The sequence below is a fragment of the Ochlerotatus camptorhynchus genome, unplaced genomic scaffold (genome assembly GCF_037179485.1).
Source record: "Ochlerotatus camptorhynchus isolate MF236.1 unplaced genomic scaffold, CSIRO-AGI_Acam_v1.1 ptg000038l, whole genome shotgun sequence".
In the NCBI taxonomy this organism is placed as follows: domain Eukaryota; kingdom Metazoa; phylum Arthropoda; class Insecta; order Diptera; family Culicidae; genus Ochlerotatus; species Ochlerotatus camptorhynchus.
In genome coordinates, this window is record NW_027040529.1 from 3,211,592 (window position 1) to 3,231,061 (window position 19,470).

General features: G+C 40.4%; 1 protein-coding gene across 1 annotated transcript; it reads right to left on the reverse strand.

Annotated features, from left to right (window-relative positions):
* Positions 1-5,892: 5,892 nt before the first annotated feature.
* Thor (thor) lies at positions 5,893-19,207 on the reverse strand. The gene is made up of 2 exons (XM_065234900.1): positions 18,704-19,207; positions 5,893-7,134 (listed from the first exon to the last, which is right to left on the reverse strand). The coding sequence occupies exons 1-2, from the start codon at positions 18,846-18,848 to the stop codon at positions 6,920-6,922; spliced, it is 360 nt and encodes a 119-aa protein (XP_065090972.1). The 5' UTR covers positions 18,849-19,207; the 3' UTR covers positions 5,893-6,919.
* Between the last annotated feature and the right edge of the window lie 263 nt (positions 19,208-19,470).

Sequence of the window (19,470 nt, forward strand, 5' to 3'; positions counted from 1 at the left end):
TGAAGTTCCTCGAGAATGTTCGGGTGTGAATACACTTGACTGTGCTAGTACTTCGTGTAAATTGTGAAATATTTCATAAACAAGGCTACACGGTAGCACGCAACATCTCAACATTGAGTCGAATATCACGCTTACTTGAACTAACTCACCGGGTGAGTCTTTTTTTTTCTTTTCTTTTAGCGAATTCGTTTATTATCAATATTACCAGTTCCAACCCAGTGCGAATCCGAACTTTTTGTCAGTGCGAACCTCAACCTGCGCTAGGTTTTAAAAACAAACGAGCAAACTGACGTTTGTCAGAAAACAAGCAGACCCAATCCTGATACCCGATCCAGGTTGGAACTGAATAATAAACGAATTCGCTATTTATTTAACGTCGGTCTCTGTTCCGCAATCTAGTGCCAATCACCGACGGACATCGATTGCCATCCATTGACGGCAATCGAATGTGCAGGAAGGCAGCTTCCACACCTGCGTAGGATATCGCACCCATTCAAACACACATGGGCCGGGACCAACGGCTTTACTTCCCTTCCGAAGGAAGACGTGACCAGAGATTTTTATGCCTCAGAAAAATCCCACCGACCTCGGCTGGAATTGAACCCAGACCCATTGGGGTGAGAAAACAGTCACGCTTACCACTACACCACCGGCGCCGGCTTGATCCGGGTGAGTCGATCGTACTCAATTTTGTCAGGTTGTCAAAATCTGAGTATACGAGAAATGTCAAACTGAGTAAAAGTCAGTCAGCCAAATCCGGGACTTAGAGAAAATTGACAGCCGTATGGGGGAAAAAAGCTCTAAGAATCGGTGAAATTATTGTATAACACCGGCCGAAATGAATTAAGGTAAGTAGGAACTGCATGTGGAGACGATTTTCGGTCGTCTTCAGCTCCAGTTAAATGAATCTACAAAAATTGAGTTCGTATTGATGGGAAGCATCATTCTATTTAAAATTATCCTTTCAACAAGTTTACTTATTGAAGAAAGCAAACGCATTGGACGGTAGCTAGAAGTTTCAGCTGGATTTTTATCCGGCTTCAAAATTGGAACAACTTTTCCATTTTTCCATTTATCGGGAAAGTATGCCAGTATGATGAGAATATAGAAAATTCCATCATCACCTGGAGCTTTCATATTATGAAACTTTTTAGTTATAGATCTTACTTCGTCTAAATCTGTCCCCCAGGAATCATCAAAAATGTTTTCCCGAGAGAAAATATTCAGATAATCCCGAGCAACCTGATTCTCAATAGGACTAGTAAGACCAAAACTGAAATAATGGGAACTCTCGAATTGCTTATCAAGTTGCTGAGCTTTTTTCAAATTTGTTATCAAAATTTTACCACCTTTTATAAGCCTTTATAGGCTTTTGAGGTTTTTTTTCAAAATTTTTGTGAGTTCCCAAAAGGGTTTGGAACTCGGGTCTAATTTAGAAACATTATTTTTAAAAGGTTTGATGCTCAGGACAGAGAATCGCTTTTTAATTTGTTTTTGCTAATCCCACCAGATAACTTTCATGACAGGATCGCGTGTTCTTTGATATTGCCTCCTACGAACATTTTTAAGACGGATCAAGAGCTGAAGATCGTCGTCTATTATAATTGAATCGAATTTAACGTCGCATTTTGGTACTGCTCTTGCTTCAACTATAGAAATAGTCAGAGATTCTAGAGCATAATTAACATCATCTTTGGTTTGCAAAGGGATGTTTAGATCAAAGCTATATTCCATAAATGTTCGATATAGCTCCCAATCAGCTCTATGGTAATTTCAAGTAGAGCTGTTGGGATTAGAAAATATTTCTTGGTATATTTTAAAAGTTACTGGAAGGTGATCAGAACCTTATACCCCGGACAGACTATGGCTTATATCATGTAATATAGGCTGCCTTGCAATGAGCACTCATACATCTAGTTTTCACTGGAAATCCTATGTATGAGTGCTCATTGCAAGACAGCCTATATTGCATGATATAAGCCATAGTCTGTCCGGGGTGTATAAGTCAGCATGGGTAACCAATTGGCTACAAAGTTGACATGAATCAGTTAAGACCAAATCAATAGTTGAGGGATTTCTTGCTGAAGAAAAGCATGTTGGGCTGTTTGGATATTGGGTAGTGTAATAACCTGCAGAACAATCATCAAAGAGAATATTACCATTGGAATTGCTTTGAGCATTATTCCATGAGCGATATTTTGCATCAAAATCACCAATATTGAAGAATTTAGACCTATGACGGGTAAGTTTCTGGAGGTCACCCTTGAGAAAATTCTCTAGCTGGTCTACGCATTGGAATGGCAAATAGGCAGCTGTAAACGTAAGTTGTAGAAATTTTATGGTTGATTCGTCTATGATCAATAATGGCAACGCCACCACAGGGTCCATCAATCCATTTCGATAAATGAAATAATTTGCGTCCCTTTTAACCTTATAATCAGGTTTAAGGAACATTTTTGTAATAACGATAATATGCACGTTTTGATCTCTTAAAAAGTTAAATAGCTCGTCTTCATTATCTACATTATATTTACCAAAAATTGGATTTGTGGTTTTCACCATAATTTGACCATTTAAATTTCTTATGATCTTCCTTCACAGGACAGTCGTCCTTTGCGTGAGAGGAATCACCACAATTCATGCATTTAGCTGGCATGTAGATATATTTTGTTCCGTGACCCCATCCCTGGCATTTACGGCACTGGGTGAGGTTTTGGAAATCTCCTCCAATCTTCCTAAAGTGTTCCCACTTCACTCGGACATGGAGCATAAGGCTAGCTTTTCTAAGGCCTTAAGGGGGGAAATACAAGTAACACGTCAAAAACTCGACGATTTTCGAATTTTTTTTGTGAGCAAATGAAACAACGCAAACGTTTGGAGTTTTTTGTATTAAATTGCATAAATCTTCCTCTAGACCTGAAAAATCGGCAAAACTTACTTTTATCAATTGAACCTTATTAAGAAAATATTTTTGTTCAATGTGTACCTCTGAAACCCAAAAAAAGAAAAACAATTTAAAAATTTAGAAAAAAATATCTGAAAAAAAAAAAGTTGATTTTTCACTGTTTTTTCCACTTTAGGCAGACCTGAAAATTATTTATTGCTAATTGATATCAGTGGTTCACATAGAGTAAAAATCTATTTCCTTTAAGATGCGCCAGGTTTCAAGTCATTTGGATGAGAACTTTTTGAGTTATCTTTCCCGCCAATTTGGAAAACACCGTTTCGAGACAACCGCATTTAAAGTTTTGGGTTGTGTAAAAACATGATTTCTGGAACTTACGGTTAATCGGCGATACCGGGGCCATAGATCACTCCTTCCTCGTGCTCGTAAAATATAAAAAATCGATAATTTTTTTTTTATTTGTATTTCCCCCCTTAAGGGTGTTTAGTTCACTAGACTTGAAGTGAACTAAATAAAAATCATTAGAAATCCGTTGCGCGAATCGCCAGGACAGGATTTCATTTTCGTTGTGATTACTCGGACTGGCACAACTCCAAGTAATTTTGCCAGTTCATCTTTGATCTGCTCCAGGGATTCACCACTGGGCAGTTCTTTCATGACAACCTTGAACGCACGTTTAGTTTTGGTATCGTAAGTAAAAAAATAAGATACTTGAGAAGACATTTGAATTCGTCCAAGGTTTCAGTCAATAAACGGCATTCACCCCGACGACCAATTTGCAGTGAAAACTTGGCATTAAGCCGGGAAAGTTTACTAGAATTTTTCCTGGATGGTGGATCATTCTCATCATACCTGAGCAAATCAAATTGATTGCTCAAATTAATTTCATCAGAAGGGGGATCAAGAGATTGCCTCTTTCTTTTGCGCTTAGGCGCAGTAAAACCATAGAGGTAACTCTAAGACCACTGGGTCCCGAAGAAAATCATTATTATTTTTGGCTCACTCAGTACCAGAACAACGGTCCCAAGCAGTCCCAAGCTATTTCACTCACCCCTGCATGTTCTGCATGAATCCACACACCCCTGATGTTATCTGTCAAACTTTCATAGCGAATCAAAACAAACATAGTGTAGTAATAGAATTTCAACTAGAATAGGGTACGTTAATCGTTTGCTTGGGACCAATAGGCTACTAAAGTGGTGAGCCAATTTAAAATCGTTAGTTTCGTATTGATTGTTGGTAAAACGTTTATCCAAATCGACTTCCAAGCAGATTACTAAAGGGCGAACACGAAATTATTGCGACACATTCAACAGGGCATAACTTTTTTACCATTAGGTAAAAATCAACCAAATTTAGCACACTTTCTCATTGATGTGTATTGTGTACATGCTGTCAAACTTGAAGTCGTGTTTTTCGATTCAACGAAAATGGAGGTGAACCAACGCGAGTTGAGAGAACAAATTCTTTCCAAACACCTGGAATTTCCTGACCTGTCGCACCGGCAGTTGGGAAAAATGTTGAACATTCACCATTCAACCGTCTCCAGAGTGTTGAAGCGGTTCCAGGAGCGGTTGACGTTGGACCACGGCAAAGGAGCTGGAAGAAAACCGGGACCGGAGAACAAAAAGACGGAGGGAAAGGTGAAGCGGATGATTAAAGCAAATCCCAACGTCTCAAGCCGTGATTTGGCTAAAAAGATCGGCATGTCGCAGAGCTACGTCCAGAATGCAAAGAAGAGAGCTGGACTACATACATAAAAGGTACAGAACTTCCCAAACCGCGATGAGCGGCAACAATCGACGGCTAAAACTCGGGCACGGAAGCTCTACGAGAAGATGCTGACAAAATATGGCTGCTGTGTGATGGACGACGAAACGTATATAAAAGCCGATTTTAAGCAAATTCCGGGGTTGGAGTTTTTCACCGGCAAGAGCAAGTTCGATGTGGACGACAAATTTAAGAAGAAGAAAATGTCAAAGTTCGCCTCCAAATATCTCATTTGGCAGGCCATCTGCTCTTGCGGACTGAGGAGTGAGCCTTTCGTGACAAAGGGCACAGTAGATGGCGGGATCTACAAATCTGAGTGCCTCGAGAAGCGCCTTTTGCCGTTCTTGCAGCAGCACGACGAAGCTCCGCTATTTTGGCCAGATTTGGCATCATGCCACTATTCTAAATGTGTCCTGGAGTGGTATGAGGCCAATTCTGTCCATTTTGTTCCAAAGGACATGAATCCGCCAAACTGTCCGGAGCTGCGCCCGGTGGAGCAGTACTGGGCAATAGTGAAGCGGGAACTTCGGAAGAGCAAGAAGACAGTCAAAGACGAAAAGGACATGTTAAGAAAATGGAAAAAAAAAACTGAGAAACTGGTACCGGATGACACTGTAAAGACTTTGATGGAGGACATCAAGCGAAAATGCGTTCAATTTTACACTCAAGGCTCCATCGATTAACTTTTCTTTTGATTTTTGAAGTAAATATATGTATAAAACTACCCTAAAATTTTGGTTTGATTCTAAACATTATAAGAAAATTGGCATGACATTTTCGGTGTCGCAATAATTTCGTGTTCGCCCTTTATAAGAATCTGAAGGATCGAAGAGGAATTTTCCAAATCGATATCCAAGAAGGATTACCTCGGGTAGGGTCCAAACAAGGATCGAAGAGGAATAAGAGTCAAATTGAGCACTGAAAAGTGCTGTTTAAATTTGTTGTAGCTTTAGGTAGCAGTCAAACCGTCAAACTTCCTTCAGCAAACAGCAAATAGATCCGCACGGCAAGAGAGCACGATGCGGACTGAGGTAGCACTTGTGGTTCTTGCGATACAGTGCTATGTGACATAAGGTCAAAATTGTTAGTCTCTGGTAATGATATTTTAGGGGGTATTCGTAGTTTATGGACACCCAATGCAAAAGTTTCAATGTCTCGGGAACCTTCCCATATTGTCATTGGATTTCGGATAAGTGTTCAATAATTATAAATATCAATTCATATTTGTGTTTTTTATTATCTTGTTTAACTGTAATCAAGTAAAATATCATTGCATCGTGCTTTTAAAAAAGTGATTGAATTAGATTCAAACTGCATATGATCTTCTGTCGGCTGCTAGTAATAGTCATAGTAGTAGTAGAAGTAGTTGTAGCATTACAAATAGGATCATTTATTCAAATACATACAACAAAACATTTACATTAAAACAAAAGAAAAACAAACATCATCATGTTTCTATTCATACTTGTCACTTATTGCTATGTGATATCGTATAATGATTGACTTTGCAATTGCAGAGACAATTTTTACACCAATTGGTTATCATCTGTTACCATTACTCCTATAGCTTTATGAAACCTAATCTTCAAGTCGAAAAGCAACTATGTACCACCTAAATGAAATGGCTCAAGAAAAATGTGACAATTATTTTTGGAAGATGGTGTCAATTTCAATTCCACTCAAAATGGCTAACAGCTAATGTTGTATTTTCTGATACTTAAACGGTTTTGATTTTTGTTTTTCTCTTCTAAACCAATCTCTACTCCCTAGAAGATGGATGGTTGTTGATTCAGCCACCCAGTATCACAAACTTCCCGCACATGTTGGCCAGTGACAGCACGGCATGGCGCTGACAGGATTGACTGTCGTCGGGGGATACGCACGATTAGAAAGAATAGAATAAGTATTAACCTCTAATTCGACAAAACAGAATGACCTCTCACTCGAACGTGCACTCTTGCAAGGCGTCATAAGTACTCTGTCTTGCTTCTTGGGGTTGCCAGAGCTCACTATAAAGATGGATTTAGTAGCAGTCTTCGCACGTGGGCTTTATCATCGTTACGATGAATGCATTTTTGTTTCCCGTTTCCTCGAATCAGTGTGTTCTTTATAGGTGTGTTGCAAAGCTTTAACATTAATCTTACAAAGTAGGATAAACTTATAAAGTTTATATCGTGGATCAGCTTAACGTATAGAACTTGAATTATCCATTAGTAACAAAGAACCCCATCGATGGCGCAAAATCTACAGGTCCATGTCGAACTGCTCCTGATGCTCATCGAACTTGGGTACTGAGTTTGGCGGCTGCTGGGGTTGTGCCTTGGGCTTGCCAGTGACACCAGTCGGGCTGTTCCGCAGGATGTTGAGAGGTAGGTTGTTCAAGTTAGACGGTGGGGTGCGTGCCAGAGGGGAGTTTTTCAGATTCATCATGAAGGCACGTTCGTAGACGATGCGTGTACCTGAAAAAGCGAGAAGACGGAGCGTTGATTAGATTAGCGAACGTCAGATGAATGCTTGAAATTGAACTAAATCGAAGTGATAGGCGTTATCTGCTGAGGTCGTATAAAGCTTTACAATGGAATAATCGAGGCCACCGTAGATGATTCGTGCACAAACGTGCAGACTGAAGATTGCTTTGCCAGTTCTAGCCAGTCGCTTCTGGTTAAACGTGTTGACCTTGCGATAGGATGTTACTCTACGTCAATGGACGAGGTCTAGGAAATTTGCAAACTTCGCCATTACCATCAATCTATTTCAATGAAATATTTACAACAGCCCGTCGTGAAAGAACGAAGATGAAACCGAAAGCGGCCGATAAGATAAGGTGTGCCTACTGGACAAAATTTGAATTTGTGTTCGACTCAACGAATTCGCCACGTGATCAAATCAGACTTGAATCCACCACGCGGTCGTAGGAGGAAAACAGGAAAACCTCCATTATATGATTATGCACAAATTATCCGAAAAATGCGAAACTGTCGGAAAACGCTCTCCGTATTTGCGGTTCGAATGTGGCTAAATTTAATTTTGGTCGGGTGTTGCCTTTACATCATTGCCATTAAGTTGTTTGTAGTGTGTTTTTGAACGCTAATTAAACTGCCAAAGGCACCGAACAAGCAGCCGTCATCGCTACCGGGTGACGTGCGTCTATAACGAGATTCTGTTTACTTTCTTTGAATCGTAAGACAAACGGATTAACCGAGTCAAAGTGCAATGGAACCTTGTGCGATAATTTTAGCACCACGATCGGTGCCAAGTTTCGAAATGTCCTGCAACATTTTTCAACACGATTTTTTTTTCCATAAATTACTCTTCCCTTTTCCTAGTTACAAAAACAATCGATTTCTGTTTCAAGAACCTCTGAAGCCATAGAAATGCTTTCGGTTGACAGCTATGCGGTGAGGAGCAAAGCCGATATTAACCTTGTGTTGTGTGTTCCATTTCCACCCGCAGATGGTGCTATAATTAAACATGGGGCATTCTTCTTCACATTGGGGACAAGAGGACTGCACTGTTTACTTACATTTTACAGTGCGTTCCCTAATAAACAAGTACCATAAACGAACTGTCTCCCGGATGGGTAAACTATCACACAAATGGTTTGGATGATACCCCGAACACGTCGTTAAGCTCTCTTTTATGTTTTTTTTTGTCACTCACGTAACAGGAAGAACGAACACACCGATTGCGTACATTGCGTGAACAGGGCTGAATTATTTCACTGTAATTTTTGGCGTCAAATGTAGGCACGCGATATGATTTTTTGGGCTTGCCTATCTTTTCTAATGGTTCTATTTTAACCATGGTGAGCGAAACCACGCCCCAAGAAGTAAGAGACGCATCACAGTCTACTCTATTTAAGATATTCAAGGTACATTTGACACGATAAAATGTGCGTGAGATACGTTTTTTTCGGCGTAGTCGTAAGGTAGCTTATTTGACTAAAGCGAGATAAGATAAATGGTCCGTCATTGATGGTAGTAAATTTGCAACGTCGTAATTCGCTAACCACTGTTGCTCGGGGGCCGTTGACTGATTTCTTACGAGTATTAAGAAATTATGTAAACAAGGACTGCTCTAAATGTTGATCTCAATGCCATGTTTTTATATAGTAAACTTATGAAACAAAAACTACGTTGAACGAAATAAGATTTGAAGAATAGAAGCTTTCTACAATTTTCACTTATTAGTCTAGTGATTCAACACTAAATTAATGTACCTATAGTGTAATTTTTTTAATTGAATTACGAAGGGATTATCAGGCTAGCGAAAATATCGAATTACGTTAGATTTCCAACGATTTATTAAAAGCTAACTGAGTGACATCGTACATATACATTGCTCAGTTTACATCTATTTTTGTATCAAGATAGCGTAAGGCAATTGAAAATCATTGTAACTGTTTACTGTTTACTAGAAACTGCCTAAATTGAAATCGTTAAAAGCTATCTTACCGAGACATCGTCAACATGCGGTGAAATTATTACCACCACCATTGCGCAGGTAGCGGAAGCAAAACTGGTTTCATCGAGAAAATTAACCCAATTGTTCCTATGACGGCAGGATGATAGACGCTTTTAAAGAAGCGGTGAAATGTACAAGTTTTAAAATTTGAGCAGTCGCAAAAATAAATGGACACACCTCTTGTGCTATGTCACTCCGTTTGACACCAATCAGACTACTTCTTATCAGTGTGGTTTTTTTTACAGTTTGAGCTATAGTATATTTATAGTTTTACATCACAAGGAAAAAAAAGTTCTAGAAATCTATTTTAAGACTTCAGGAAACATTTCGTCCGAAAAAAATGAGAGCAAGGTAATGTTTGTTAAGTCTTCGTTCAAGGACGGAAGCTGATTAGTATATCTATTTAGAAGTGGTGCTTTCCGGACAAATTTCAAATTTACTTGGGATTGTTTGTCAACAAATAGCTGCCAAGTTACTTCGAGCTGATTTTCTCAATGAACACTCGATCTTGTCAACAAATCGAACATCGCCAAATCGACGATCAAATGCATTGTTTACAAAAACTGACACGTCCCTTTGAAAAAGTAATCGAGATTTCTATGAATAAAGCTTAATTCTCGATTAATTTTCCGAAGGGACGTATCAGCTTTTGTAAACAATACATTTGATCGTCGATTTGGATTAGCTGGTAGCTCGCCCACGTATACTAACACCACTATCAGGTAGTGGAGAATGACCTCTATCTGATGGTAGTGTTAGCATGCGTATTACCAGTTATACCAAATCGACGAACAAATGCATTGTTTACAAAAGCTGATACGTCCCTTTGAAAAAGTAACCGAGAATTGCTCAATGCTTGCATCAGCTGTCTTAGATTGAAAGATATTCGAACCAAAGAGCCAAAAACTTTGGCTTCAAGCAAAATGTTTGAGGATATCGTTTCTGCCACCGGAGTGGATTTTGAATGACAAAATGTACGGGAACAGACCTATTCAACGTTTTTTAAGTGGAGAACATGTTCACAATGTAAACAAAATACACCGGTTGCAATTTACAAGCAAACATGCATGTACTGATTCGTTCCAGTTTAAATGTACACATTTGATATTCGATGTCTTCACAACCATAGCAACCAATCGATGTGTTTATGTAAAAAAAGCAGGTGAGTTTTTAAATCTAACCTGCACTTTCTTTATTTTTGCAATACCGTAGACCCCGGTAATCTGACCGTTCTTAATCTGAATTTGTTTGAATTGTTCAAACGTCATCTGGCATATGACAGAATCAAAACACAACAACAAATAGGGCTACCAGAAACTCGCTTTTCTGTTGGTTATTTATGTTGCAATAACAAAAATTTGACAGCTCTCGTCTTCCGCTGGCTACAGTGTGTATTGGCACCATAAGACTAGAAAACGGACAACACACAACACCAAAAAGGCAGTAGGGAAATTTTTCTTTTACAAAAAATTCCACCGGCTGGGAGCGGGAATCGAATCCTCATTTTGTGGCACACACACACAATACGTCTGAACGAAGGGTGACGCCGCTCATCGCACGACCACGAAGCCACCTCAGGTTTCAGGCTTGCACTGACTGGCTCCAACTCCGATTGAAAAAAAAATCGCTATAATAGCCCGAAAAAAAATAACAACAAAAATACAATAAAAAACAATGTAACAATAAGACCAAAAATTATTGTCTTAACAATGATTTATATTGTTACGTCTACAATAAATTTACCTTGATTTATGTTGTACAAAACAGTAAATTTCATGGTAAATGGAAAATTTACAATAAAAAAGGGGGGTTGTTAAGTATCTTAACAATGAAATTTTCGTGATTTCCCCATATAATTTTTTTTCAATAACATTATATATTATTGTTATTTTACTGTTGGTTGGCGAATTTATTGATTAAAAAAAATAACAGTGTACTTTAGAGTGTATATGTTGGCTTGACAGATCTACTTTATCGACTTTAAAAATTAATCGAAAAAATAAAACATCGCTCCGGGGAGGGAAGGGGGTGGTAATGTCTGTTACGGGTGAGTCCTTTTTTTACTGGTTATGGATTGAGATTCGATCCGAAACTTGTGAGAAATGGAAGCCAACTCCCCTGCACTTTCCCAGGGTAATGGGGATGAAAAAACAAAACCGAAGGCTCCTGTTGATCCAATCCCTGGATGCAGCAAGAATTTTCCGCCATTGCCCAACAAAGATAAAAAAAATAAAAAAGCTGCTCCTCAAACTTCTCAAAAGAAATCCAAGTCCGAACGAGGTTTGCTAGCTTTTTCGGACATTGTGGAATTCATATTAAACATGTTCAACATACAAGACCCTCTAAGAAGCTTAGTTTCTGCCTTGCTTCCAACATTAGAATCATATCTTAAGCAATTGACTGTTTCATGGCCCCTCCTTGCATCAATCATATCTTTCGATGGATAATTCGTCGAACGAGGTTGAAGATATGATCACTGTGCTACAGTGGAACTGCCGTAGTCTAGTGCCTAAACTAGACTCGTTCAAATTTTTACTTCACAATTCTGATTGTGATATATTTGCTCTCTGTGAAACATGGCTTTCTTCCGATAAAGAACTCAACTTCCACGATTTTAACATTATTCGCCTGGATAGAGACGATTCTTATGGAGGAGTACTTTTAGGGATCAAAAAGTGCTACCCTTTCTACAAAATTTCCCTTCCTGCTCTATCAGGCGCCGAAATCGTCGCTTGCCAAATAAATGTGAAGAACAAAGATCTTTGCATAGCTTCAGTATACGTTCCACCAAGAACCTCCATTAGCCGTAGTCAACTCTGGAATCTAGTTTCGATTCTTCCATCCCCAGTATTAATTCTGGGTGATATGAACTCCCATGGTACTGGGTGGGGCGATCTATATGACGACAATAGAGCGGCTATTTTTTACGATTTATGTGACGATTTCAATTTGACTATTTTGAACACTGGTGAAGCGACACGTATAGCAAAACCTCCGGCTCGAGAAAGCCGACTCGACCTATCTTTGTGTTCAAGATCGCTATCATTGGATTGTCAGTGGAAGGTTATCAATGATCCCCATGGTAGCGATCATTTGCCAATCATCATTTCAATAAAGTGTGGCCCTCACTCTGCAGAACCATCTCGGGTTCCATTTGATCTTACAAGGAACATCGACTGGCAGAAATATGCAACGGCGGTGACAATCGGTGTCGAATCAATAGATGCGCTTCCACCATTGGAAGAATATCGATTCCTAGCCGATTTGATTTACAAAAGCTCACTGGAAGCACAAAAAAGAAAAGTTCCAAGTGCACCCTTTAAAAGGAGACCAGCCACACCTGGTTGGGACGAAGAATGCACAAAATTGTATGTAGAAAAATCTGATGCTTTCAAAGCTTTTCGTAGACACAAAACCTCCACTTACTTCGAGGAATATTCAAAGCTTGAGACAAAGCTGAAACAATTAATCAAAGCAAAAAAACGCGGTTATTGGCGCAATTTCGTCGAGGGACTCTCACGAGAAACCTCAATGAACACCTTGTGGAGGGTGGCTCGCAACATGCGTAACCGCTCATCTTTCAATGAGAGTGAAGAATACTCCAACCGATGGATATTCGATTTCGCTAAAAAGGTCTGTCCGGACTCAGTTCCAGCACAAAATATTCTTCGAGAAGCGTCTCCTAGCGGCGGCTCTCTGGATAGACCATTCTCAATGCTGGATTTCTCTATGGCTCTTCTTTCATCGAACAACTCCTCACCGGGAAGCGATATGATTAAATTCAATCTTCTGAAAAATCTCCCAGATATCGCTAAAAGACGCTTGCTAGATTTATTCAATTCCTTGCTAGAAAACAACATTGTACCGCCTGAATGGAGACAGGTCAAAGTAATAGCCATTAAAAAACCTGGCAAATCAGCGTCTGACCATAACTCATACCGTCCGATTGCTATGCTTTCGTGCATTAGGAAATTGTTGGAGAAAATGATCCTTCGGAGACTCGATCACTGGGTCGAATCAAATAACTTGCTATCAAATACACAGTTTGGGTTCCGCAAGAGCAAAGGAACAAACGATTGTCTAGCGCTGCTTTCCACAGATATTCAACTGGCCTTTGCACACAAGGAGCAATTGGCTTCAGTATTCTTGGACATTAAGGGGGCTTTTGATTCAGTTTCCATTGAAATTCTGTCAGACAATCTGCACAGATGTGGACTTTCTGGAATTTTGAATAATTTCTTGTACAATTTGTTGTCAGAAAAGCAAATGAACTTTTCTCTTGGAAAACTGACAACTTCCAGAATTAGTTACATGGGCCTGCCCCAAGGCTCATGTCTCAGCCCTCTTCTTTATAACTTTTATGTCAAAGATATCGACAACTGTTTGGCAGAACAATGCACGCTAAGACAACTTGCAGATGACGGTGTGGTTTCCGTAAGAGGTCCACATGCCGTGGACTTGCAAGGACCATTGCAAAATTCCTTAGATAACTTGTCTTCTTGGGCTATGAATCTAGGGATCGAATTCTCGCCGCAGAAAACTGAACTGGTAGTGTTTACTCGAAAGCGGTACCCAGCCCAAATGCATCTTAATCTTTTGGGCAGAAACATTACTCAATCATTGTCTTTCAAGTACCTTGGGGTCTGGTTTGATTCAAAGTGCACTTGGAATACCCATACTACGTATTTGAAGCGAAAATGTCAACAGAGGATCAACTTTCTCCGTTCAATTTGCGGCACATGGTGGGGTGCTCATCCGGGAGACCTCATAACGCTTTATAAAACAACAATTCTCTCTGTTCTAGAGTACGGCTCTTTCTGCTTTCTCTCGGCAAGAAAAAGTCACCTAATAAAATTGGAACGAATTCAATATCGTTGTCTGCGTATTGCTCTAGGCTGTATGCACTCAACGCATAACATGAGTCTCGAGGTTCTGGCAGGAGTAACACCCCTCCAGAACCGTTTCTGGGAGCTCTCTCTCAGAATACTAATCAAATGCGGAGTGACGAACACACTTATAATTGCTAATTTTGAAGAAATTCTTGGGTTGAACACACAATCTCGATTTATGAGAATCTACCACCACTACATATCATCAGATATGTGTCTTCCTTGTTATACTCCAGACCGTGTTCACTTCACCAATCGCAGTTCCTCAATTGAATATGATCTGACCATGAAACAAGCAACTCATGGGATTCCCGATCAACTTCGACCTATTATTATCCCACGTATTTTTACTGAAAAGTACCAACAAGTCAATTGCATGAAAAGATATTTTACAGACGGGTCCCGTCTCAATGGATCCACTGGCTTCGGTGTCTTCAATGAAAACTCTAGCGCCTTCCGCAAACTTCAGGAACCTTGTTCCGTTTTTGTTGCTGAGCTGGCAGCAATCAACTTCGCATTGGGGATGATTTCCAATATGCCCACAGACCATTACTTCATCTTCTCGGATAGTCTCAGTTCGATTGAGGCTATTCGGTCGATGAAACAAGGTAGGCACTCATCTTATTTCCTTTCAAAGCTAAGGGAGCAGATTTGTGTGCTGGTCGAAAGATCATATATGATTACCTTTGTATGGGTCCCCTCACATTGCTCAATCCCAGGCAATGAGAAGGCGGACTCTCTCGCAAAGGTGGGCGCGCAGGAAGGCGAATTGTATGACAGGCAAATTTCACACGATGAATTTTACCATTTAGTGCGTCAGAGTACCTTTTCGAGTTGGCAAACCGATTGGGACACTGGAAATCTTGGACGGTGGTTACATTCAATTATTCCTAATGTTTCTTCGAGAGCGTGGTTTAAAGGCTTGGGCTTAAGTCGTGACTTCATTCGCGTGATGAGTAGACTTATGTCCAACCACTACTCGCTAGATGCTCATCTCAATAGAATAAACCTCGTGGACAGCAACATCTGTCGGTGTGGAAACGGTTACGATGACATCGAACACGCAGTTTGGCAATGTACGGATAATGACGCCGCCAGAGAGCGACTTTTGAATACCCTCGAGGCCCAAGGAAGACAACCCTATGTTCCTATCAGAGACGTGTTGGCAACCCGTGATCTCTGCTATATGCAGTCCGTTTATGTTTTTCTTCAAATGTCTAGTATAAGAATTTAATTCCTTTTGTCTTTTGTCTCTCTTTATTAGTTTTTGTTTGTCTTGTCCCCCCGTCTCGATGAGTCTCATCGTCGCCCACTGGTCACCCACCATAGCCGGTCGAACTCCGGACGAAGCTAGAACAGCACTACCGTTCATACTGGCGACAACGCTCTGATGAGACAACGAAACCCTACCCCAAGCTCCTCCCCTGATCCTATCCTTCGAAAATGTACCCTTCTAACCTCGAGTAAGCCGCGAGTAATCGGCCCAACTCCTACTAGACATAGAATTAAGTGAATTTTGTTACACACAGTGAACAATGAATTATCGGCTCCGTAAAGCTAACGCGATTGAGCCTTCCAAATAAACGAACTAGATAAAAAAAAAACTCCCCTGCACTCGATCTCTCTAGGTCACGTCTCCTTGGTGGTTGAGCGTCGTTGATAAGTTAATGCATTCAACTGGAGAGAATCGCCCATGAAAATATGCTTCCACCTGAGAGTTAATTCCTGACATCTTCAAGTGGTGGATTTTTTTTTTATTATTATTGTATGATTATTGACTGTATACGGAAAAGGTCTGCATTAAGCGGGATTTAGATGAGGCAGGAGAGTTGAGTTCAACTCAAACCGATCTGGTCGTAGGCGTTCAATTGACTTGGCAACGAATAGAGCCAAACGAACTGTCAAAGCAAGAGCCATACGAGCAGCGCCTATCTTGATTACATTGGCAGTGTAGACCCTCTCATAGTCTGCATGCTTCAATCAGATTTATTTTTATTGTTCGTGAAGTAACCCACAATGAAAACACACCAATATTTAATGTAACAATATTTTTTATTGTAATAGAATTGTTCATTATTGTTCGTGATCGAATCATGTTAACAATAAAATAAATGAAAAATACAATAAAAACAACATTTTATTATGTACATTCATTGTACAGCTAGGTAGCAGTTTTGCCGTTTTCGGAAGGGTACAACATTATAACAATCATTTTTATTGTCGATAATAAATATTAATGTTAGAGCATTGTTTCCACTGAAAATTTCACTGTAATTTTTTTTTTCGGGCTAGGCGATGTATTCTTTATGTTCAAAATTGAATAAAAAGTAAAGCGTCAAAAACGAAAATATGCATCCAAGTGCAAGAAATCTCAATTTTCCCGCCGTTCTGTCAGGTTTGTTTTAATTCCCATTCGTTGTGGTCACTAGGAACATGAAGAAGATGAAGCGAAATAAAGGAGAAAAGTGAGGTTAGCTTTCGTGCAGACTGATCTAAACACGTGAGTGTTATTGATCCTCAAGTAATGAAAGTATTTAACAAATGAACGTTAAGGCTACAGTAATGATAACAACATTCATATATAAAAAGCTTTTACCAAGTGTGCGCATTAGAAACGTTAAAAAAGGCATTAGGTTAATCCTAGTAAAAATATGCTACGGTTCTAATACTTCTAAAATACAGATCTAGTACCTATAAGTCCCGATTTTTTTATTCTTTTACGTGTCATTTATTGTTTGCATTCGATGAACGCTAACCGTGTAAAAAAAGTACAAAATGAAAAACAATCTTCACTCAACTCACGTTTTTGACAATATTTGAAACTAAGTTGGAGGTAAACAACTCGAAAGACTCAAAGGACGCCCGGTAATCTGAACACTTTTTATTTTGAACCCCGCTAATATGCAAACTAAAACTTGCTCAAACGTCATCTAGCACATGGAATAGAGTTCAATGTTTGTTGGGTTGTATGGACCGTAGCCATTCGGACCCCTTAACTGTCTACGTAGTATATAGACAGCCCATGATTCTGAAATGTGGACACAATTAAATTATTGAGGCAACCCATGACGTTTTATTCATCATTGCAATTCAACAGCCACTCTAAAATTGGTCTTGTAGTTGCAGTTTGAAAATTCTACAATTAGCAGACCGAAATTGTCATTAGCTTTTCCGAGATTCACATTTTTTAAAATGAAAAACATTCATGGGTTGCATGTCAACCGATTAAGACGGGGAATTAATAGCCCGGTGCAGTTCAACGGTCAACCACTGAAGAAAGCTTCAAACATTAGCGATAGTCAAGGCGATCCAGAACGAAAACATCACTCCCAATCAGCTCGACAGGCATCCGCCTAAACATAACCCTCGGTGCGTACACGTGTGGTCTATTTTCAAAACAAAACAACCATTAATGTTGTACCCAGCCAAATGACCGATGATGATGAGCAGCTGAGCGGCAGTGCTCCAAACAGTAAATTTAATTTTATGACCGCTCTCGGTAGCAATCGCCTCCATCGCCAACGTCAGTCAGAGGTACAGTGGAGAAGCTTAAATTGTACTACCCTATAATAAAAAAAAAAACTCGATTGAATGATCGTGACCGACTATCTACAACACCTCAATACACCAGTCATATGAATACGGAAAGTATGCTGGTTGGTTGTGCAGGATTCGATGTCGGGCCCTATTTCGATCACAGATTGACGACGGATAGAACAGGTAAAACGAGTTCCGTGCGTACGGGCACTAGATTTGTCACGATGATGGTAATGAATATTTAGTAGTCTCACTCGATGGACAAAGAAGTCGTTCGAAAAGATCGTCCTCCTGCCGCATCGATTACAGCTTTCCCCCGAAGAACGCGTTAACCACTGAGTTCTACCCACCGCTTTGTCTCGGTGGGTTTTCAACCGAGCGCTCTGATTTTCTGCGAGTGACTAGTTCTCCATTGGCACTACTCACATGCAAAACACCAGACCGACTGGTTGAAACCCCGCCGAGAAAAAGCGGTGGGTGCAACTCAGTGGGTAACGCGTTCTTCGGGGGATAGCTGTAATGCGTTTTTCATGATTCGAAAAAGAGGTCTTTGTTCCAGACTGGCTGCGGCTGGATATTGAATTGCAGATTGATGATCAGGCCAAGTGCGGCGCTGACTGGTAAACGCTTTTCTTTTCGCGAGTTTCAAAACTCTAGCTCGCGAGAGACTATCAGCTCTGTGTGTGAAACATCGTTGGGTTGGTTAAGTCTGCTAAATATAGCTCCCACTGGTTGTGCCAATTAGCGACCAAGAGATGCTTCTACCATTGACTCGAGTATTCGAGGCGAGCACGTGGTTTTTGGGATATATCAGTAAGCACTTAATTTGCAAATTTTTCACAATACGGAAACCTACATAACCACCATTTGCACCATAATTTGCATTAATTTACATACATTTAGGACGAGCCTGCCGGTGTGATGGTTCACACTTTGCCTAACTGCGCCGTAACATTAGAGATACGCTCGAAGGACAAATGTGTGTATCTTCATCACTCGCACTACCTTAAGCTAGCAGCATGTACGTTCAGCAATTGATACAGTACGCTTTGGGCGCTGGCAGTGGTTGGTCAGGATAACGCGTACCTCTGTAGATGTAATTCCTGTGTTACTTGAAGATAACGCAGTAGGTACTTACCTCCTGGGGTCGTAGAATACAGGGTACCACCGGGTGTCGACGAGTAGAGATCCGGTAATTCGGAGGCGTCATGGATGAGAACTCTCTTCGATGGAATGGCCTGCATCTGGCTGCAAGCTTGGCGTGCGATTGGTGATGCAGACATCTTGTGGGCTGGTTGTTTTCGGGTTTTAAGCTTTGCTTATCAGGTACTTATTCTCAATGGAAAATTTGTACTAAATTCGACAATTCTTTCCTACACTACAATACACTGTACACACTTCAATCAGATCCGGCGCAAGCACTGCTCTGTAGAAATGCTGAGGGACACTTGGCAGTATACGTTTTTTTTTTTTACGAAACTAGGCGGGGGCAGTTTCGAACCAATATCAGCTTCCTGTTGCAGCGGGGGAAAGGACTAGTGGAAGTAGAATGTAGTAGCTCCTTCTGTGCTTCCTTTCTTTCTTTCCGTGAGGAACGTAAGCTGTCGTAACGGTTTGAAATGCTGGCACTGACTAAAGATTCGGCGTGGTTCGCTCTGCCATTTAAAGCCGCACGAAAACAACAACATCGACATCGCGAGTATACTGTGCGCTGGTCGTGGTTTGTGGAGACGTATGGCAAGGCAGTAGCCAGGGGGTTGCACATGGGAGGTGGAGTCGGACGAAGTGACCGGCTGTTTGGGATTGCGTCGTAGTATCCCACATATGCATCCAATGTGTATTAGTAATTGGGTGCTTATCTTCGTCCAACACTCGTAACGTTAACGAAGTGTGAAATGGTGAGAT